The sequence below is a fragment of the Aptenodytes forsteri genome, unplaced genomic scaffold (assembly GCF_000699145.1).
Source record: "Aptenodytes forsteri isolate BGI_AS27 unplaced genomic scaffold, ASM69914v1 Scaffold50, whole genome shotgun sequence".
In the NCBI taxonomy this organism is placed as follows: domain Eukaryota; kingdom Metazoa; phylum Chordata; class Aves; order Sphenisciformes; family Spheniscidae; genus Aptenodytes; species Aptenodytes forsteri.
In genome coordinates this window covers 2,708,517-2,731,889 of record NW_008795126.1, presented here as the reverse complement: position 1 = coordinate 2,731,889, position 23,373 = coordinate 2,708,517, and the positions used below count along the sequence as shown (strand labels likewise).

General features: G+C 38.2%; 1 protein-coding gene across 2 annotated transcripts in view; it reads left to right on the top strand.

Annotated features, from left to right (window-relative positions):
* CDH13 (cadherin 13) overlaps positions 1 to 23,373 on the top strand; it is a 550,600-nt gene that overhangs the window by 490,016 nt on the left and 37,211 nt on the right. For both annotated transcript variants that reach the window (XM_009277294.1, XM_019471535.1), the window contains exon 11: positions 21,432 to 21,574. In XM_009277294.1, coding sequence (XP_009275569.1) covers positions 21,432 to 21,574 — 143 coding nt within the window. The remainder of the gene's footprint in view (positions 1 to 21,431; positions 21,575 to 23,373) is intronic.

Here is a 23,373-nt window from a genome sequence, read left to right as displayed (position 1 = left end):
GTTTCAGAAAAGGCAGGATTTTGCCTCTGGAAGAAGTAAAGAGTATCTTGATTATAATAAGTTGGCTATCAAGTTTGAGGACACTGTGTGAGGAGGCAAGTTGACAGGGAAGGGGGTGGTATGAATTTCTGTTAGTATTTTAAAGCCATTGAATTGAGTCCCACTCAGCCAAGTTAGATTGCACGTGCATGTCTGTATGTAGTTACAATTTTCAGTGGTGCTTTGACAGAAATTTATTTGGACTGGTAATACGTAAGATTGTAGCTCCAGTGACCAGTGTTATTTTATATGAAGGCAAAAGCTGGAAAACCAAGCACTCAAATAAAAGTTTTCCAGGAAGACTGGTAACGCATCTAGGCCAGAATCCTTTCATCAAGTGGAAGTATATAATTAAGCCATTCTTGTTCTTCTTGTGGAGTTCAGCACCTCTGTCTTTAAAGCAGGTATAGATCTCAGATGACACCAGAGCAGGTGTTGTCTGGCATTCATGTCCTGACTGGCAAAGGGAAATGCTGTAATTCTTCTATAGCTTTTTGCCCTGCTGTGAAGATACGAGGTGCCAATGTTATGGCTGTATTTCATTAATTTGCCATCTCCAGAATAAGGACAGAATAAACCATGGACGGACACAGTTCAGTGGCAAAATTCCCACTGAATCTGGGTGTAGGATTTTATGTCAGAGCAGAAGCTTTCCCGAATACACAGAAATTCTGTTGTATGTTTACATATGAGCCACTGCTCAACCCCAAGACATCCCTAGTCTGTGTATTTCAAGGCATAAAGAACCCAATCTTCTTTCAGACTCACAGGCGGTTATTCTTGGAGTGGAATCTAAGTTCAGTGAGGAAATTGTCAGAAGGTTTAAGCACTCAATTTTACTAAATGGAGCTCTGCAATGTTACTGTAATAGGCAAAAAGTCTTGTAGAGTTCAATTGGAATTTTTCTATTAACTTAGTAATAAGGATGCCAATTTCTGTAAAATAGTTTCTGAGTAAGAGTGAAATTATGCACTTTGTTAAGCAGCAGTAAGCCTGCAGATTCATTCTTGGTTCAAATGTGAATTGCTAGGGACTGACTTCTTCCCACTTTTATGACCATTACACTCGAGGTAAATATACCTACAGAGACACGCATGCCTACTCTACATATAGCTAGATAATTATTATCCACGTGATCCCTTGCGGCAGCTCCATTGGGTAGTACTTAGCATAGCATTGCATTGGAGATACTAACCTGTCTCACCCAGATTTCATTGAATAGTCCAAACCCTGGAGAATTTTTACACATTTGCCTATTTCAATGGGCCTGTCAATAATGTTTCCTCTTTTTCCTTTCAAATGGGAAATTTCTGATAGAATTCTACCTGCCTAAGGCCCAACCTCTCTGGAGATTCAGCCCTGGGTCATTGGTAGCATTTTATACATAAAAAACAAATGCAGCCACAATTTCTTTACCTGAAAGAGCGGTTAAACATTGGCACAGGCTGCCCAGGGAAGTGGTTGAGTCCCCATCCCTGGAAGTCTTTAAAAGACGTGTAGATGAGGCGCTTAGGGACATGGTTTAGTGGGCATGGGGGTGTTGGGTCGACGGTTGGACTCGATGATCTTAGAGGTCTTTTCCAACCTTAATGATTCTATGATTCTATGACTCTTAAGTTGCTTCTGGCCCTGGAAGCTTCTAAGTTATTAACTAGTGTTTAAAACACATTTTAGTAGAGAAGGAAAACAACGCTGTCTCAGTTTTGCATATCTCCATGTCAATTGTGTTAAGTTAGTTTGACTCATGGAAACTATTACAGAGTTTAGGTTTTTAAATACAAGGAAAAAAAGAAGAAAAAGCCTGTAATAGCTTTAATCATTGTATAACTGTAACCCTTTGAACCAGTCCTTCTTTGTGCATTTAGGTGAGTTTTTTCAATTCAGCTTCTGTCATTTCAGGAAAAAAAAAGCAAATACTTTTAGTTTTAAAGGTCTTCAGGCCTCCATTTTTCGTCTGTCAAATTGAAACATTAAAATTCATCCCACAGTGATACTGTGGACATGTATTGAAGGTGGCTGGCAGAACATTCAGATCCCTAATGACAAGGGAAAAGTGCACAAGAAGTTTAACTCTTGGGCATCCAATCCAGGGTTAAATAGCATAGAGTAACTAAGGTATAATAGTTAATAAAAAGCTTAGGAGAGGATTAAATACCTTTGATTTACAGAGCACTATGTATTGTGTGCAATAGATATCAAGCAGAAAATAGAACTATATATGACCAAATAGTGGAAGACTATTGGTGTAAAGTATTTGCCTCATTGGTACCACACTGCAGTCAAGCAAGGTTTAGATATAAAGTTTATCAGCAACTGTCAGTGTGGCAAATTAAGGTTAAACAAACAACTGTAATTCTTCCATTTCCTGTCTTTTCAGTACTTAATCCCATAACATCTAATGAAAGCTCTTTTTGTGCCATAAACAAATACTTATGCGGAGCTTTTTCCTCTGACTTCTTCATGTTTTCCATCATTGGCCAGCAGATTTCTTAAATGACACACATTTGTCATGTTGCTTAATGTACATCTGAAAGAGGCTTGGCTATTATGATGATGAACGTGATATAAAAATTGTGCTGTATAGAGTAGATTTGTTGTAGGCAGTATATCAAAGCAAGCATTCAGATGCACACAGGATACTTACCCTAACAAAACGGATGCTTTCTAACATCCAAAGGAATATTACTGAGAAGTGTTCAGCACAAACTCACCATTTAGCAAATAAAGGATAATTCTTCCAGTAAAGAATATCCTTTCATTTTTATTTCTTTGAAAAACACAATTTTTTTTTATAGTTTGTATATTATATGTTGAAATATATATAAAGGGGCCATTTTCTCAATCCCGCCATACCTTGTGACATGCTTTTCAGAATATCCAGCAGAATTTAATTTCTGTCAGTATTCTGCATTAATATTTATATGTACAGGACCAAATTTGTTTTGCAGTAACATCAGTTAGACAAGGGATGCTACAATGAATATCCCCTGAGTGAATATAACTGAGCATAGAATCTGCCTTTTAATGTTTTTGTTCAACAAGTGAAATGTAGTATTTCATTTTTCTAACATCCTTGAAGGCGCGGGCAGAAAGGGGTGGGAGGATGGGGGGTGGAAATTCAGCACAGCGACTTATAACAAATGTAACAGCCTAGACTTGATGACATTATAAATAAAACAACTAAGACATGGTTATACACAATCTTGAAAAGTGATAAGGGCCAGACAGGTAGGAAGGAAGTCCATGGATTTTAAAGTGCGTTTGGACAGCTTGAATGCCTGAGAATCTGATTCATAGAGATTAGAAAAGGTAAATCACACTTCCCTTTTCATTTGGCATGGTCATTAAAGATAGTGAGTTAGGCAAACAAAAGAAACTGGCCTAAAATAAAGAAAAAGATGTGACATGATATCACTCATTGCTCCAACATTTAGGACAGAAAGTGGTTGCGTGTTTTTTGTATAGTTCAGTGTACTCAGTTAAATAAACCTCAGATAGGAGATTGCCTATTATTACAAAAAGAATGAAAGAGAATTAATTAAGTTTCTCCTGTAAGAACTGCACCCATGAAGTGCATAGTATATTCAAAATCAGCTGGAAAAAAAGAAAACTTAATTTGTGTTATTATTAGCCAGGAATAAATGTGCCTTTTTCTTCGTATTATCGGATTGGAGAGTAGTGTGAATTTTTCTTGAATATTATATACTCACATTATCACACATGCTACTGAATTTCTCACCTACCCTTTCCTTCTTTGTTATTGAAAGGTTGGAAAGTATTTTTGCTTGGTGGGTATTAATTCCTCTGAGCTACATAACTATACAAATGCATCAAGACAGCCTATTTTCCTACTAAGAATACAGTTATTTTTAAACAAAGCTAAACTAAAGAACTAAAAGGAAAACATATATTTTTCACATAGACATTGACATGAAATTAACATTATCACGTTCATGTATTGTAATATGCAACTGAAAACATAATCTGATGCTGAGCAATGGTAAGGATATGTTTTTTACTAGCACGTCAATTTAGCGCAAGTTTTTACATATGTGCCTCTATAATTTTCCAAAAGTAATGCCTACACAGAGCAATTCTCGTATCTGTGTGAATAACTCACACAGTTTCCTTAAGACATCCTTCTTGGACAAATTTATTTGCATGCACTTGTGTGTGCATAAAATATTTTTCATGAAGAAGCACTAGGAATTTAGAGGAAATATAGGAAAAATGCAGGCTACTAAAAAAAAAAGTTTATAAAAGCCTAACTCTTTTTCTTTAAAAAAACCCACATCCTTATTTCCTGCACTTGCACTGACCTTTAGAGAATTCAACCTTCATAATAGATGCTTAGTAGATTAAACAGGGAACAAGGAGTTAACTAACTGCTAACTCACTCATTGGTTGGCACCCAACTGTGACCAAAATCATCCTGATTTGACTCTGTTTCATTCTAAAATATTTTGACTGAGTTTGGAACTCCCCATATATCCTCCCTAGAGGTAGCATTTAGGAAGTCCACATGAAGGGCTTGAGCCAGGATAAGCCTTTCATTCCCCATCTCCTCTTCCCAGTGCCACGTACCCGCAGGAACTTGAATTTCCAGCACAGTGCTGTTGCTTCTGTCAAGCTCCCTGCTTCAGGGATCTGGTGGCGGCCAGGGGAGAGACGTAGTGGTGTTTTGTGGGTTTAAAGCTGTCATCGATGTCGTGGTGGGTACAGGAGACGGGTTAGCAAAACCGTCCGGCCTTGCTGATAAAGCTCTACCCACAGGCACCCATCCCAGAGGTACAGAAACGCAAACGTAACGGGAAATGTGTAAATGTGTATGCTGGGGTCTGTGTCATGGGGCACGCCTGGGGATTAGCGGGTTGATGGGAGCCTGCAGGCTGTGGCAGCAATAGCAGCAGGTGGCTCTGTAGGATGACAGGAGAGGTGGAGGGGTGATGCTGCAGACTGCTGCAGGTTCGCACAGCTCTCCCTGTTGAACAAATCCTCTCTAAGCGATGTCAGTTATTAATTCAGTTGTTATTGTGAACTAGTAACATGAAATATACTTCTGGGGATCAGCTCCACATTCAGCAAAGACTGCAAATAATGGCTCAGGCAGTGCTCTAATGTGTGAAAAAACAAGATTCAAGCCAGGTTTTTTGCCTGGATCAGGTTCAGCTCAACTCCCAGGATCAGTGTTTTCCTTTTACTTCAGTGAAGTCTGGAGTCCAATGTGGATCTTTGCCATTCAGGATTATTCCTGTCAAATACATGAAAACAAACTCTTATAATCACAGGATTAGCGACAAACATCTCGCCAAAATGAGTTTATGGAGAGGGAAACCTGCACCAGCTGCATATTTTATACTAGCTGTCACATACATGCAGTATAAACAGAGCTGGGTGGGACAGTGTTGTGCGCTTGATAGGGAAAGGAGAGAGAACGAGCAGGAATGGGGCTGGTTTTCCTGCCAGGCCCCTAACTGAAACCTGCCAAGAAACTCGGAGGCTTTTCTAAGTCAGCAGAACATTATTGCTCTCCTATCATCTCTTGTGTTGCGGCACTCGCCTTAGAAATAGCTGAATCTTAGAAATAAGTCCTGTGCAAGTTCAGCCAACTCAGGAATGCCCCAGCTCTGTCAGCACAGGAAGCTACTTCAATTACTTTTCTGGCAGTATCAGCCTCTTCACACATTTTCTTTCTGAATTGCTACTTATTGCAGGTCAATTTAATTGTGTGTTAAATTTTGTCCTTATGCTAGTTCCTTTTTTCTTTGTCTTTTGTTGCTAAGAAAAAGCTAGTGAAAATATTTATGCTGGTTGATCACAGTAAATATACTTTTAAGTAAATTTTTTGGCTGAAATACCTGATGTAGCCAGGGGAGCCCTAATTTGTTGTTTTTTCTTGAAGAAAAATCTCATGGAATTAGGACCCAGGTCTCAAGTAACTTTGTTTGAAATATTTGGCCTTTATAATGAAATTTTTGTTGCATGGAGTTACTTAGGAATAAGAAAATTGCCACAATTGATGCGATATCTTTTCTGTGAATCACTGGGTCTGTCCTTTACTGTAGTTACGTGTTATTCACAGCAGATACTTCACATTCCTGTTTAAGGGATGAGTATTTCCCACTTTTTCCAAGACACAGACTCAGCCTCTTGTTCTGCATTGCTCGGAACCTTTCACTTCATCTTTTCTGACCTTGACTTGACAGACTGAGCAAACATTTCCTTCGTGGCATCTCTTTTACAACTTTAACTAATGTTGTCCGGCGATTTCAAGGTTGAGGTTTGTGAGTCTGGAACTTATTTTCTATCAAAATGTCTATCTTGTTAATATTTTTGCTTTTTGTGGCTATGATCCAGATTTCTGTGGTAGAATAGATTTCACTGAGCGACTACATTTTCAAGGTCTCATTAACTTTTAAGTAACTGTCCATTCAGCAATGTTTACAGTCTCTTTCAGCTCTGTTAACAATTCATAAGATTCCTTTATTTGGAATTGCACTGTTTTGGCTAACACCTACTTCCTGACTTCTGTTGCAGTTCAGCTTCTTCACACATTTTCTCTCTGAATTGCTACTTATTGCACGGTCAATTTATTGTGTGTTAAATTTTGTCCTTATGCTAGTCCCTTTTTTCTTTGTCTTTTGTTGCTAAGAAAAAGCTAGTGAAAATATTTATGCTGGTTGATCACAGTAAATATACTTTTAAGTAAATTTTTTGGCTGAAATACCTGATGTAGCCAGGGGAGCCCTAATTTGTTGTTTTTTCTTGAAGAAAAATCTCATGGAATTAGGACCCAGGTCTCAAGTAACTTTGTTTGAAATATTTGGCCTTTATAATGAAATTTTTGTTGCATGGAGTTACTTAGGAATAAGAAAATTGCCACAATTGATGCGATATCTTTTCTGTGAATCACTGGGTCTGTCCTTTACTGTAGTTACGTGTTATTCACAGCAGATACTTCACATTCCTGTTTAAGGGATGAGTATTTCCCACTTTTTCCAAGACACAGACTCAGCCTCTTGTTCTGCATTGCTTGGAACCTTTCACTTCATCTTTTCTGACCTTGACTTGACAGACTGAGCAAACATTTCCTTCGTGGCATCTCTTTTACAACTTTAACTAATGTTGTCCGGCGATTTCAAGGTTGAGGTTTGTGAGTCTGGAACTTATTTTCTATCAAAATGTCTATCTTGTTAATATTTTTGCTTTTTGTGGCTATGATCCAGATTTCTGTGGTAGAATAGATTTCACTGAGCGACTACATTTTCAAGGTCTCATTAACTTTTAAGTAACTGTCCATTCAGCAATGTTTACAGTCTCTTTCAGCTCTGTTAACAATTCATAAGATTCCTTTATTTGGAATTGCACTGTTTTGGCTAACACCTACTTCCTGACTTCTGTTGCAGTTCATCTTCCCCCCTGCCTTATTTTTTCCAGGTAATAATTTAAAAAAAAAAAAAAGCTATAGTTCATAAATACTGGGCACATTTTTCCCTAGTAAAAGTTGCAGTCTTTAAAAAGAGAAAAACTCTGACAAATACATCATCATCCACCTTGAGGATCATAATTTAATCTTCTGCTAGAGTTAATTATTTTCTTTTCTAGTGAGCATGACAAAAGTACTTCACATTTTTTCCGCTTTCAAATTCCACTGTAGGTTCCCCCACATAAATCGAGGGAGCATTTCAGTTTTAATTCATATGAAATTCATAGTTTCAGCACTCTTTCCTAGCATTTTCTCTAGCACTGAAGAGGTAAAAATTGCTACATGTAGTAAGGGATAAGAGAGAGGAAAGTCATGCTATTAATAATTCTGAATGCCTTGAGGATAGCCAGAAGCTGTGGTCCCACAGATCCCACATGTGTATGTTCAGATTTAGACACCGTTCTTTCCATTTGTGTCATTTTTGAACATTCCTTGCTTCCCAATGAACCCTTTCCATTTGTGTCATTTTTGAACATTCCCTGCTTCCCAATGAACATCTGTAATTAACAGGAAAAGGTGTGCATGTTTAGTATCAAAGGAAGTCACTCTGCTAAATCTGCAGGAACCAGTTAAAAAAACGTTCTTGGTATTGCTTGCTCCTCTGGCAGTAGGGAGAACGGCCTATGATAGTTCTAGACTTTAATTATTTTCAGGGTGACAAGGAGTTATTCCCCATCTCTGGGACAACCTAGTCCCAATGTCTTCTAGATTTATACTGGACTGTAATTCTTTGAAAAGTTTTGATGAGGAGAAGGCAACAAGAGGGAAACAAAAGAGGCAAGTGAGTGTGAAAGAAACAGATGAAGTGGTGCACAGGGGATGCCTGCTGCACTAACCTCTGCTTTGAAAGACATCAATATTGCGAAGACCTTAGATTGGCACAGGACATAAACTGTGCTAACATGATTATTCAGCATATTCACCAATTTGTTACACTTTCCTTTTGGAAATTAATTTGCAGAAACATTAATTCCCTTCCTTCCTTATGAGACAAGTCCCAAAGTTAATAGATGTTAATAGGGGCCAGGACTGGATCTTATGAATATGTTTGTATCACACAGGCTCAGGTTGCAAACCTGCGCTGGAGCCGAGACTCGTGGCTCCCCTGCCCTGCCGTTTTGGGGGAGTGCTTGCAGGCGAGGCTGTTTTCTTTGTGACTTTAGTATTAACCAGGGCAAACCCAAGGTTTTATGGCAGCTGGCAGAAGTAATCCCTTGCTGGGACAAGCCAGTTCCTGGCAGTGGGATCCGCAGTCCAACAGGAGTTGTACTGATCCGGATAGACTAATGCTTCACAGTAGCGAGCCACTTCTCACCTCTTTTCTGCCCATCCCTTAGGAAAAAATAACTCACACTTAATCTGTAGAAATGTGCTATTTCATGGCTGTGTTCAATAGTGACATTTTAGTAGTGAATCTGCTGGGCTCTTACAAAAAATTTCCTATCTTTTCAAGAGCTACCGGGACCCCCCCTTGAAAGAGAAAGCAGCAAATGGATTTGCGGTGGGAGAAGCCGCTTTTGCTGGAAGCGCAGTTGCAAAGAACCGGCATGTGCAGAAACCTGATAGAGTTCTGCTGCCAAAACCTTCGCTAGGTAGTTTATAAAAGAACCTCCAGCTCATCTCACGTTGATTAGCTTTTGAGGCACAATTGCTACAATGAAAAAACTTTTACTGATTTGCATGTGTCGACAATTATTCTAACAGTAACAACCTGATTATACTAGTGTGTTAGTCCCAGATATGGTGTATTATTCCCTAGCTTTAGGAATAATTCAGATAGTTATAGCCTCTGGGTTCATTTAACCATAGCCTTAATCACTTCTGATTAAAAAATACATAAATGAGTTTGTGGATTTTTTTTTGTTACACCTCAGCTTCTAGGATTTTTTGCCCTGAAGGAAAAAAGCCTGAAAATTAGGTCTTGGTATAGAGAAATGTTTGAAAGACTGTACAATAATAACAAAAAATATTTTCCTTTTCATAACATTTTATTTAACTGCCTCATTATTACAATTTTAGTATTTTCATTTGATTAATTGGTGTAGGTTTTGTGTTGGGTTTTTTTATTATTCTAGTTGCAGTGACTCTCCTGTTACTTTCTTCATGTTTACCAAGGGGTTTACTCCTATTGTTTCTCCACACAAATAACTAATTAGTCAACCATTTTCTCATCTGATATTTCTCAGTGGCAGGGGACTAGAAACACAAAAAATATTTTACTTTTCATAACATTTTATTTAACTGCCTCATTATTACAATTTTAGTATTTTCATTTGATTAATTGGTGTAGGTTTTGTGTTGGGTTTTTTTATTATTCTAGTTGCAGTGACTCTCCTGTTACTTTCTTCATGTTTACCAAGGGGTTTACTCCTATTGTTTCTCCACACAAATAACTAATTAGTCAACCATTTTCTCATCTGATATTTCTCAGTGGCAGGGGACTAGAAACTGAATTTCATCTAATTTTTCATTCTGTTTCGATCATATCATTGTAGATAGAGAATTGCGATGAAAGCCAGCCTACTAAAGCATTGACGTGACAAGCAAAATACAGCTGAAGCGATGAATCTTTTTGCTCAGGTGGTGAGGTGGGATGCATAATTTAAAAAGTGCCCTGCAGGTGGAAACAGAAGCAAATACTGTCCGTAACATGGCTGCAGCCCTTCAAACTGTTCCCTCTGGGCACGGGAACCACTTCCAGTGCTAAAATCTACGAGGTTAGAGCCCCAGCCTGAAAAATGTTTGGTGACTAGCGTCTGAGCAAAGGAGCTCATTGCCTTCTAAGTCTGATGCAGAATAGCACCAACATTTCTTTCTATAACATTGACTCTAATTTCCACTGTGCTCCCTCTGATTCAGTGAGTAGCAGCAGACAATATTGGGTATATATCGATCTGTCATTAGCAGTAGGGATGAGCGGCTGAAGCTCTCTCGTTTGACATTTCACGCTGTCCCATATGCTCCAATTTGCCTGTATTGGCAATACCTCATTTTTACTTGAATGAGACAAAAAACATTTCTGTGAGAGGTATGCTACTTAATTCTGTCTGCTGGGTCTGCACTTGGCTATGAGTGAAACCAAGAGAAAATTCCACAAATAGAGATATCTCAGCATTATAATCTCCTCCTACCCATATAAAACAATATTTATATTGCAGCCCAGTTAACTGCAAAAAAGATTGAAGTAAGCAAGTCTTTTGTTCTTTTTGTTTGGTTGGTTGGTTGGTTTTTAAGCAAAATCATTCCTGCCAAGATTTGTTGCACGTAGAAAATATACTTTGGGGGGGATTTAATTTTTATTCTTTCTAGCTGAATTTTTTTAATTACAATTTTAAATTGGAATTTTACTTTTGTAAACTGGAAATAGAATGTTACAGTGTTTCTAAGTATAATGGCATATTGGTATAGACCAAGTAGTGTCTAGAGTTTCCATTTTATTATTTTGTCTGCCTTTTTAAATATGTTGTATCAAAAAAGGTACACTTTCAATCGTAAAAATAAATAAATAAAAAAGCTGAAATATTTCTGAAAAATCTGTTTTACATTTTCAGCAGACTTTCCTGGGACTGACTTGACATAAAACAGATACCAACCAGGAAAGGCTGTAGCAGAGACAAGTTGTCCTCCAAAGCATTGGGCAGACTCCTTTTCTTGCCATAAATATCTATATATTATTCATAAACTGAAAGTGTGACTGAAAGAAAAAGGCTCAAATAGAAGCTTGTTCTAGAGAATATTTTGTGTTTATACAGCACAGAGGAGTTTTAGGAAAAATTGCTGAGTTTCTTCAGTCGTATGCTCAGCCCTGTTGTACCGCAGCATTCCTGCTCTGGTTCTCTGTAAAATACACGTTTCTTTAGACCAAGCTGAAATGAGGTTTTCTTGAGACTGAATCAATGGAAAATTGATATTAACAACAAATGTCTGACCAAAACATGAATGTGTATAAACCTTAAGCCTTAAAAAGCAACTTACCGGTCTTGTGCAGCACTGTACATCCTAACAGATGTGCATGCACTTTGGAGAGGTTTATTACATTATTTCATCTGCCAGACTGGCATTGAAGCCAGAGAAGTATGATGCCTGTTCAGATAGGGTTAGAGTAAAGTATGTGCATGCTTATGTTTGTACATAAACTCCTAGAAACTTGAGAGACACTTCAGGATTGCCCAGGAAAAAACTGCTGCAGTGAGTCACTACAAAGGTTGTCATGCCCGACCTGCAGAGCTAAGCTATGCATTCACCCTGGAATATGTCCGGTTTATCAAAGAGAAGCATGAATTTTCAGTGACCAAAAGTTCACAGAGTGACTTGTGGCACAACATTGATGGGGTTTGGTTTTTTTTTTTTAAATTTTACTCTAATTTTACATTTCCAGCCTGTGAAAATACAGACAGGCTGCAAGCCCGTAAATCTGTTCCATGAAGCTGAAAAATGTCTATTGCATAAATCGTCTACCTTCAGTAAGTTTAAAAATGCATCTGACCTAATACCTTTCTCAACAATGTCGCCAGAAAATATGATTTATTTCAGGTTTTAGATTTTGTTAATGATGTGTTTATTCTGATTAATAATAGTATATTTCAATTAAATTTGCTTTGTATATTTTAATTTTTTTTATTTTAAAGAATCTAGCCAAAGTAATTTGAGCACGTCCAAATCTCTGCAGGAGAGCACTGCAAGAGATATTTTACAGCCTACTGCACATTTAGCATATAGCCACACTTTTAGTAATAGCATTTCACTTCAAATTCAAACCCATGCATTTTGTATGATCATGTATTTAATGGGAAAAGATGGCTAACTATGCTTAGTTTGCCAACTGTAGTGTATAAGTCAAATATGGGGAATGGAAAGTACAAACAGATGACAGTTTAGATTTCTTTTCCTTTCTGACTTTTTAATAGCATCTTTTGAAGATTGTTGGGGGCTTCTTAACTCTGTGTTAATAGAGCATGTTTACAAGGGATATGTACGTCAAGGTTTTGGCCAGATGCAGTTAGGTGTAAGATTCAAAACAGGTCCTAAAAACCGTCAGTGATCATTTTGTGGAATCACAAAGTTAGGCATATAGAAGACAGTTTCTGAAAGCCTTGATGTTCAGTAATCAACATGTACATTTGTACAATTGACCGGGAAAGATGAGAAAAAGCGCTTTAATGGGCTTATCAGTACTGTTGCCTTTATCATTTCTCTTATAACCTGTATAACCTGGCCTGTAGCTTTTGAGATGAATAAATGCATACATTTTGTCTCAATAATATTCTGTGATGAAGCACTTACGCTTCTGTTTTCCCCGTGATATGAAATCCTCCGGTTGCTTTTTAGTCCTTACCTGCAATGGAAATGCTTTTTTAGGTTGCGTCCGCAGCACGGTGGATAGATATCTGCGCTAGCTTTAAATTAGCCAGTACTAGTGACAGGCTGTTAGTGGTAGCACTGAGCTTAATGCAGGGGGTTTTTTTCTGTTGATTCATATTACAGGGGTGAAAAGAAAAATGCTACAACTAAAGATCCAGTTCAGCTGGCTGACTTGGTAGGGGTGCATGTGTTGTTATATCATCTTATGGTGTCCTATACATTGGATGGCAAACCTATTGCCATTATTCAACAGGGATCTTCATTAGCTCTGCCTTGAATACTTAGTGTTACCAGTTCCCCAAAACTGCCAAACTCTTGTTCTGGATCCTCAAATGTCACATGTATACCGGAATTGCCTAGTAGCCAAGTCTCCTGTGTACAAACCATAGACCTATTGCAAACAGCACATTGAGCAGTCGATATGTCTATAAATAGAGTGAAATTGCCTGATGCATTCCCTCAGGAAGCACAAGGCCCACACGCTCAGGTACAGAGCGGTGTGTTGAAAGCAACGTGGAACAGGGGATTTAGCAAGTGCCAGGGTAGCACTGCATATCCGCTTGCCAACAGCAAGGTAGTTTGTGTATGTATGAAAAAGAGTACCGATCTGTTTTTGCCCCTCTCTCCTAGCACACAGCCATTTACCTGTTGACATGCTTTTGTTATTTCAGGCAGTTTTATTTGAATTGCTAATAAGTTATGAAAAAAAGGCTTAGCTTTGAATTATTACTCAGATATGCCTGCATAACAAAACACTCTAAGCAACAGCAGAGTTATATTGAAATTGTCATAATCTTGTGCCCCAAATAGTAATTTTATAGTTCTGACAACACTGCCACGCTAACTGCATGCACTTGTTTAAAAGGAGTTGCAAAAGAAGGCACAAAATTGTTAGGGCAGACCAATGCCAACTGCGCCGGAGATGAGCGGTTGGCATTGGCACTTTGTCAGACTACAGACCATTGCTGACTGTTGAAAGAGATGTGAAACAGTGTAATGCTCACATGCAGGCTCAGGTCCAGGCATTTCCAAATTGAACGGCAAGCTACCAGCCTCTGAGTTTACCCCATAGAGAAGGATGTGAAGACATCCTGTCGTATGGATCTCAATAGAAATTGTAGAGCTCTTCAAGGGTCGTAAAGAAAGAAAAATGTATTTGGGTATCCAAATGGGAAAGCACACGAGGAAGTAGTATTGAAAGGAGGTATGAAAAGCCCTTTTGAATAACTGATTTTCCACAGAACTGCTTACTGGTAGTATACTTTAAACTAATGTGGTAAGGTAAATATGAGTCTTACTGGAAATCTCTCTATTTCATTGACAGAACTTTTTGTTAATATGGTGAATTCAGTTATCCCTAAAAATGCCTCCTTTCTATTGTTAGGACATGCTTTGTCACACTAAACACAAGGACCATGGATCATGTGTTACTGACTATCCTGGTTTCAGCTGGGATAGAGTTAATTTTCTTCCTAGCAGCTGGTACAGTGCTGTGTTTTGGATTTAGGATGAGAATAATGTTGATAACACACCGATGTTTTAGTTGTTGCTAAGCAGTCCAGGACAGCTGACCCCAACTGGCCAAAGGGACATTCCATACCATACGACGTCATTCTCAGTATATAAACTGGGGGGAGTTGGCCGGGGGCAGGGACCGCTGCTCAGGAACTGGTTGGGCATCAGTTGGCAGGTGGTGAGCAACTGCATTGTGCATCACTTATTTTGTATATTCTTTTATCATCATCATCATTATTATTATTATTATTAGTTTTATTTTCCCTTCCTTTTCTGTCCTATTAAACTGTCTTTATCTCAACCCACAAATTTATTTTTTTTCCCCGATTCTCTCCCCCATCCCACTGTGGGGGCGGGAGTGAGCGAACAGCTGTGTGGTGTTTAGCTGCCTGCCGGGTTAAACCACAACACTGACCTGTACAACATAGTGTTTAGGGGCTGCAGCAGCAGATTTTAGGCAGTAGCTTTATATCTGGGTATAAAATGGAAAGCAAACCTGTATATTCACTTGCACCTTGAAATTAATACTTTTTTTTCATCAACATTGTTTTTCAATATCTGAAAAAAGTGAAAACCCACAACTGCTCCAAATACATTCTTCCAATGGCTTTACTGACACAAACATTTTAAAATAAAAATTCAAGGCTGGAAGTTGCATAAAAAATATCTTTACAAAATCAAATGTTAATATAGTTAGAGAATGTTAGATGTAATATATGTTAGAGAATTACTATTATTGTTTTCATTCAGCGTGGGTTAGCAATTAGAGACCCTGCTGTGCAAGACTGTGAATATACATATAAGAAATTTAAGTTGTTCTCCCAAAGCTTATAACCTAAACAGTATGGGAGCTGGAATACCTTTGTTATTGTATAGTCAAATAGCAGAAAAATTGCCGTGTGTCATCATTAATGAGTCTGGAGTATATTTCAGCTGGAGAACTGCTGCATTGCAATAAGGTTTCCTTTCTACACTTTCTGGTGCCATATGCTGCCGTAATTAGTGCAGGCAAAAGGTAATGATAGCACAGTGGAAAAGGTGCAGCATGGTGGGAAGCAGGTTGATCTCTAAAGCTCTACATTAGGTCATCTGTACATAGAGCATATGAAGCACAATGCAGTTTTAATCCATATTTTTGATGTTACACTTGTATTTTGCGAAGCGTTTCCGTCTTTCTCTTAGAACCACCATTGTTTACATAGACGCATATATTTACGCTGTAATTGCTACACCAGTCTCTCCCAAATACCTGTGAATCTTTTTCCAGAGATAGTTGCTCTTGATTTTTCAGATGGACTTGATATAATGAGATGAAATTCATATTGGCTTGATTTAAAGATTACCTAATGTCTGTATTTAGAGATTTTTTCATTCAGAGGCAAAAGGGAGTTCTCCTGCTGAGCTCTTAGGCACAGACAATACAAAGTTACCTTCCCCACTGATCATTTTACTTGAATATTTCACGAAGAGCGCATAGAAAAATTTCAGAGACTGCCATTATACGGTATAGTCCCAGCAGGAGCAAGACAGATATGGTAACTTCAATGTGTTACCTAATTGTAGGTGAACTGCTGTGGATTCAGAAATGTGGATAATGTGAATGCTTTTCATTCAAAATACAAATGTGTATCCGTACTTCTTAGGTGAAATATTGGGTCTATTCAACCGATATTTTTTCACTTATGGCAGTGGGACCAGGATCTATAAAAGCAACAAATATGATTTGGAAATCTAATGTATGGATAAGCTTTGTTATATTTCTGATACTGACTCCTGCCAGTCAGATTGAAACACTATGAAAATGGTTACTATCAATATTTTGACACTTTCAGTTTCACCCAAGACCAGTAAGTATACCCACACACACATATATATATGTATCACAGAGAATACAACTTTCTACTCACCTGGGTTTAACTCTATTTTAAACATAAAAAAAATTAAGGAGATGAGCAAATATACAATTTGAAAATGCCAGTAAATACCTTTCTGCATCTTTAGAAAGGTATTCAAATTATTCTTTTGTATTCTATCTATCTCAGTACTTTTGATGTCCCTCATTGCTATACATTCTCAGGCCTTTTGCAATGATATACAGATTTTATCCTTTTAACAGGTTTTCAGGGCAGAAATACATCTTCACCGTTTTAAAGCTGAGTTGGGGGCATAGCATGAATTAAAGGGCTTCCCTAATTCCATTGTGACAGAGCTGGGACTCGAAGTCCAATTCTCCAAGTCCTAATTCAGCCAGACCAGCCTTGCTCACTAGTCCACCGCAGTGTCAACTTGTTGCCTACAGTCTCTCGCCCTGTTATGCAAAGCTTAATTGCAGAATCAGACAGATATTTCATGGGGCCAATGCCACTTTTCTGTTGCGTCTTTCTGGTCTTACAGTCTCTGTGCAATGCCTTTTGAGCAGCCTCCAGATGCGCAAGGCTGAAAACCACCACCCTGACAAGCCTATCTGAATCGCTCAGCTTAACTCCTGTCAATGCCGCTCATCAAACTGGCACAGATGTGTCATTCAGCACAGATTTGGCACTGATTCATTTTGCCTTCCTTCTCTTTCTGTTAAAGCATAAGAGCCAAGACCCCTTGACTCCACACGGGAAAAGTCTGGCAACTACCAAGCTCTGGAAGTCCTTGCCAAGAGCAGCATCTGACTCTGTGCCTAGATGCCTGGCTGCTCTCCTATGACACCCTGGGCTATCGCACTGTCGGCTGTGAAATTCTTGTTGTGGCTCTGATTAGATTTCTGTGTCCATGTTATCACCACTGTTCTGTGTAATGATCTTCTGTGCTAATCAAGCTGCCAGCCACCGGCACCGTGCGCGTCTGCTAGCAACCCCAGGAGGTGTTCTCTGAATTATTTTCCTGTGTTACTGGAAGGGGAAGATGCCATTTATAAATTTTAAATTTCCATATATTTGCCACTTTATTTTAGTTCTGCACCAAATAGGCCAAGTGCATATTTTGATTTGTGTTCTCTTGTTCTGCATCTATAGCCTCTCTGCATCTGTTTGCAGGTCTATATTTAAGGTGTATACTTAAACTTTGCAGCAGACGATTTCCAGTCTAAGGGAATTGTTTTTCTACTTCCTTTGCAATACTTGTCTTATAGATAGTGCAAGAACATGAACCTGGTGCAAGGAGGTCACAATCAAAATAGGTTACACCCACTTGCCCGTGCCCTGTTGTCATATAAGCCCTTGGGAACTGTAACCTGTTGGCATGGTTCAAAAAAACCCAACAAAACAAAGAAAGCCCACAAAGCAGCACTAAATTTCACTAGTGCAATGCAGAATAAGTCCAGAATAAACAGTAATTGGCACACCAGAGAACATAGTTCTGTGTACGTCCATACAGGTGTACCAATGTGCTTACGATTTTCAAAACTGAGTAGGTACACGCAGGCACATAAGTTCATGTTTAACCACCTAAAAAAATGGTCTGATTTTCAAAACTGCTGTGCAGTCAGCAGATCCCACTAAAGTCGAATGTAGGAAGTGAAACTTTGGATTCTATACTTCTGGGTTTTTATAGTGCTTTTCTTAATGAGTCTATTCTAAACCTTTTGCTAGCAGAGCCCTCAAAAAAATGACAAAGAACAATCAACTTAACTGTACTGCAATATACTCTTACAATAAGTAAAAAATGTGGTGGGAAAGACAAAGTACTACTTTTACGATATCCTGTGCCAAATCACAGGTTATACGATTCAGTTTTTTATTTGCACAGCCAACAGTGCTTTGTAGAGCAATCAGGGAAGATAATACAATCCACTTTAAATTCTCATTACTTTAGAAGTGTTGAATCTTCTTAAATTGTTTCAGGGTTAATTGAGAATTTGCAGTTTTACAATAGACTAGGAATTGTTTAGGCTGCCCTTGTTTCATATTTTTGTGCATACCTTTGTTGCAAAGTTATAAAAACAACAATAAAAAAAGAAACACAGAAGTGAAATGAAATAATGATCTGCATTGTTACTATTCTAGTAACTCATTTTTACGGGAGATAAAGCTCAGGTATTGATTAATGTTTAAATGGTTATTAAGTGGAAGGACATGTTGGATTGATGGAATGTCTCACTATGAGTTAGCGTTTGCTTTTGATTCTTTTCCACATATTCTCTAAGGGATAATTTCTGCTCCTGGGGAAGCCAGTGGTGAAACTCTGAGTGACTTCTGTGGGAGCATGAATAAGCCAAGTGTTTTCAGTATTTGTCTCTCTTTCTCATAAATTCCAAAAGGTTCTGGTTTCCAAATTTGTCCTTTAATTTATTTTAACATAGTAATAGCTCATAAAAATGTGGAATTTTTCATGGCTGTATATATTTAATTTTTGATCCTGAAACTGGCTGCCTGAACACCACTGTGTTCCTGCGTACCATGGAGAAGTCAAAATGGTTCAGCAGCCCTGAGAAGGTTGCATTTTTCAAGCCTGAAGCAAAGTCTTGGTAAAGAACAGCAGCCACGTGGACAGTGTTGCCTGTTAGCACCTCTGAAATCAGCCATGTTCATCTTCTGTAGTATAATATCACTTGCCCTGGAGGTACACCAAAAAAATTTTGAGGCAACTGATGATTATTTTGGTAAGAGAGGTATTTCCCTGATGAATTAAGAGAAAGCTTTCTGCTAAAAGCGATTTTGTTTTTCAAAGACAAAACTCGGTATTTTTTCTTTGGACTCTCATTCTTTCGAAATAAGAGTACTTTATCAATCTTTGAAGTACAATGTCAATCTATGGAATAGTTTATTTAAATGGACCTGTGGGTCACATGGCAAACTCATAGGGATTCTGGAGCCCGGTGCTTTCTAAGGCATAAGTTCAAGTCCTGCTCTACCTCCAGCTAATCCAGTTATAATGGATACCTGATCTGTGGGCTGGGAAAATACATCTATGTTTCTGTCCTGTATTTCTCAGGCCTGAGTACCTGTGTGTGCACTGCCTCATTTATGCATGAGGAAACCAATTTGCCCAGAACTTTTCCCTTTTTAACAATTAAGTTTTCTTCCTGCTGAATAGTATGGTGTCTGTGCCCAAAATCTGTTATTCAAAGGCTATTATAAGTCAAATCCGTTCTAATCTTTCCTAACTTACATGGGAAAAAAAAAAACCATCTTGGCTTAATGACATCTTCCCATGGCATTATTTCTAACGTTGGAGGGGAAGTTCCTGGGATGAGGGACGGAAGAGATCCATTCTTCAGTTCATTCAAGACTTTTACAGTGCTGTCTTAATGACGGAATTTAAGCTTGAGCCATGCACTAAGTCATTTGCTTTTGTTTTTCTTTTACCTCTGGCCAATGATCAGACCTACTGCTCAAACACAGTAACATTTGCTGCATGAATAATGAATGATGCTAATGGCCATCTCGGATGTCTGACAGCTCAGAGCTGTGGCTCTGCCTAGCTTTTCTGAGATCCCAGCAAAAATCCAAAGTTCTCAAACTCTGCCTGATCAAAATAACTGGACAGTGAAAAAGCACAGGTTATACAGGGCTGAGAGATCTGAAACGAGGACTGGGGGGCCAGAGGCAGCTGGACAGGACAGCTGCACGTTGCCCCCTTGTTGTTAGCTATGATAATGGACACCTCTTAACAGTCTGCTAGAGGGATCTAGCAACTAATCACAACTTATTTTTCCGCTTTCCAGAGGGCACAAGGGACCAAAGCAAGCCTCTGAAATAAGCATTCAATGAGACCATGTCTTTCTTTGTTGGCCTGCAATTTATTATCTCCTCTTCTACCAACTGCCATTTTATTTCATTTTACTTACATTTTTTTCCCCCAACAATCTGTTATTTTTGATTACTCCCTCAGGAAATAGTTGCACTGATAAATTATTTTTGGCAGCGTTATCACATAGGACAGCTTTCAGATGAATGCCACTATGAGGCACATACTCATTAAACAATAACAGGTTTCATGTCAATTACTTATAATTTAAAATGTCTATAGAAGATTGTATGGCTGTTTATGACCGATAACAATTCACTACATAAAAGACAAACAGGTTATTATGCTAAGTATTGATTACATGATTGCCGTTTTGGTTTAAAATATTAACAGATTTCATTGGAGAGAGAATTGGTACCAGTTAATTCAGCTCTGTGTTGTTATTTTACTTAATACATTTAACTGAGTATAGAATTAGGCCCTCATCGTGAACGTTCTTATGTTTATTACTTCAGTCAAGTAGGGCAGTTTGTAGTGCATAAACTCCACAATCTCTCTAAATATTTCCAGTATCAGAGTCTAAATATTTGTGCCGATTAATGCAAAGAAAGCACAACAGTGAATTTTGTATTGAGGGACCTAGACAGACAGCATTTTCAAATCCTTATTTAGACATGTATGTGGTTGAATTGTTCCAAGATTCTGGGCACCTATTTGAAATCATCAGAAGCAGGAAACTACAGATCATAGACTGCAGAACAAATGTATGAAAACCAGGTCTGCATATAACCAGCTCCCGTTAGACCTAATGAATCCATAGTCTAACTCTTTTTTAGCTACCATACCCCACAATTTATTACATTTCCAGCCTCACCCAAAATAACTAATTGTAAGAAAAAAAAAGAAAAACACTCAAAAAATAAATTAAAAATATAACTCCTAGTCCAGCCAGAATTTTGAGTCTGGAAAAAGGAGGACTGTGAGAGGATTCATGAAGTCTGTAAATACCAGTGTTGTTGCAGAGGTCCGCTGAAAGTGTTCAGGTGCTCTGGCTGTATAACACAGCAGTAGGAAACAGGTCCTACATAATGTTTTAAATATTGATTTCTGTACTAAGCTTTGGGACATATGTATCCAAAGAAATTGGCTCAAACCTCTCTCTATATGTCAGGTACGCCTAACAATAATGAACTATCTCAAAGGGAAGGCACAAGGTTTAAATTGTATTTTTTATGTATTAAGAGATCCACCCCGTGAAAGCCAGTGAGTGCAAAGACTATTCTTTTGTAGTAATGTAATCGTTTTATGTCTAGATGTATAATTTGTTAACAACTTCTGTATTTTTATTTAGGTATTCGGTTTACAAGGATCCAGCAGGCTGGCTAGAAATTAACCCTACCAATGGTACCATTGGCACCACTGCTATCCTGGATCGGGAATCTCCTCATGTTCAGAATAATGTATACACTGCTCTCTTTCTGGCAATAGACAGTGGTGAGTAACTATTATGGATCATATTCATTAAAGTATATGACTCTTGTTTCCTGCTTGAAATTTTCTGTTCAGAAAGGTGCACATGTAAAGTTAAGCATATGCTTCAGCACTTTGCTAGGTGGCCACCTAAAGGTAATAGAGATCACTGTGACAAACAGAAAATAGAGGAATTAACTTAAAACTTCGAACAGAACAGCTTTGATTTAAGGTTACATCTCACACATTTATTCCTACACTGCGATCTTAATGCCAGATGCAAATAGTCTATGAACATTCCTGGAAAGTAATAAATCATTTTTATCAGAGTTAATTTCTTCATAATATTTGAGCAGTTAGTAAGCCTAAGGCACGTAAATACCAGTAACAACTCATCGCTGATATGCTGAATTCTATTCAATACAACGACAATAAAAACATAAGTAAAAACCCTTGTTAAAATGCAATATTTTTTACATATTGTGTGGATTAAAGTTCCTTCTGTCAAATATAATCAAAATTAAACTATCTCGTGAAAATTCAATTAGTAACTTTGGAGCAGAGAAAGAAAGAGAAAATCCCGAACATTCCAAATCTCCAGAGCTAAAGGCACAAAATAAATAAAAGATTTTCTGTAATATAACAGCTAATATGCTAACGCTTTTTCACAGCTGCAGCTGGTTTAGTCCTGGTGATGAATTGTAAAATGTTCTTTTTAGGAGGGTAATTCTACATTTTTGTAACCACATGACTCAGGGAACATTTGCAGGGCCTGACAGGAAAAAGAAAATATCGCCTTAAGTATAAAAGAAAAAAATTCTGCTGAGATGATGATTTACTTGTATATTCATATACATACGCTTTTTCACAGCTGCAGCTGGTTTAGTCCTGGTGATGAATTGTAAAATGTTCTTTTTAGGAGGGTAATTCTACATTTTTGTAACCACATGACTCAGGGAACATTTGCAGGGCCTGACAGGAAAAAGAAAATATCGCCTTAAGTATAAAAGAAAAAAATTCTGCTGAGATGATGATTTACTTGTATATTCATATACATATTTTTCTTAGGAAATTTCCATGGAAAAATGTAGCACTAAACTTATTTCTGTCTTTTACTTGCTATTGGATAAAGATTTTTTAAATGCATCTTAAAATCTGGTACGCTGGGAAATGTCGTCTTACAATGAAAGTAAAAAGTCAGGATAAAATTATTGAGGTATTATCAAAAGGACAAAGTTGCATACGTTTTAAAGGTAGAGGCAAATATCCTCAAAGAGAATAGATGAAACAAGAAGCTGAATATTTCGAACTGTGGAAACCAGTCTGAATGAAAGTGGATTTTGGGGTATACCTTTATGTTGCACTTAGGGCAGTAACACTTATTGCTCATCTATTCTAAGCCAAGAACCTCACTGCTAGGTGACCCCTCTTAATTCCCAGATTTTTTTCCATTCTGGAAAAACGAGCGAAGGGACAGGTGTCTGTGCGCTGAACAGCAGAGCAAGAGAAGATATTTCAGTTTTGGGCCTAAAACTATACGCTAAAACAGTTCAGTGTTCAGTTTTGGGCCCCTCACTACAAGAAGGACGGTGAGGTGCTGGAGCGTGTCCAGAGAAGGGCAACGAGGCTGGTGAGGGGTCTGGAGAACAAGTCTGATGAGGAGCGGCTGAGGGAACTGGGGTTGTTCAGCCTGGAGAAAAGGAGGCTGAGGGGAGACCTCATCGCTCTCTACAACTACCTGAAAGGAGGTTGTAGCGAGGTGGGTGTTGGTCTCTTCTCCCAAGTAACAAGCGATAGGACGAGAGGAAATGGCCTCAAGTTGC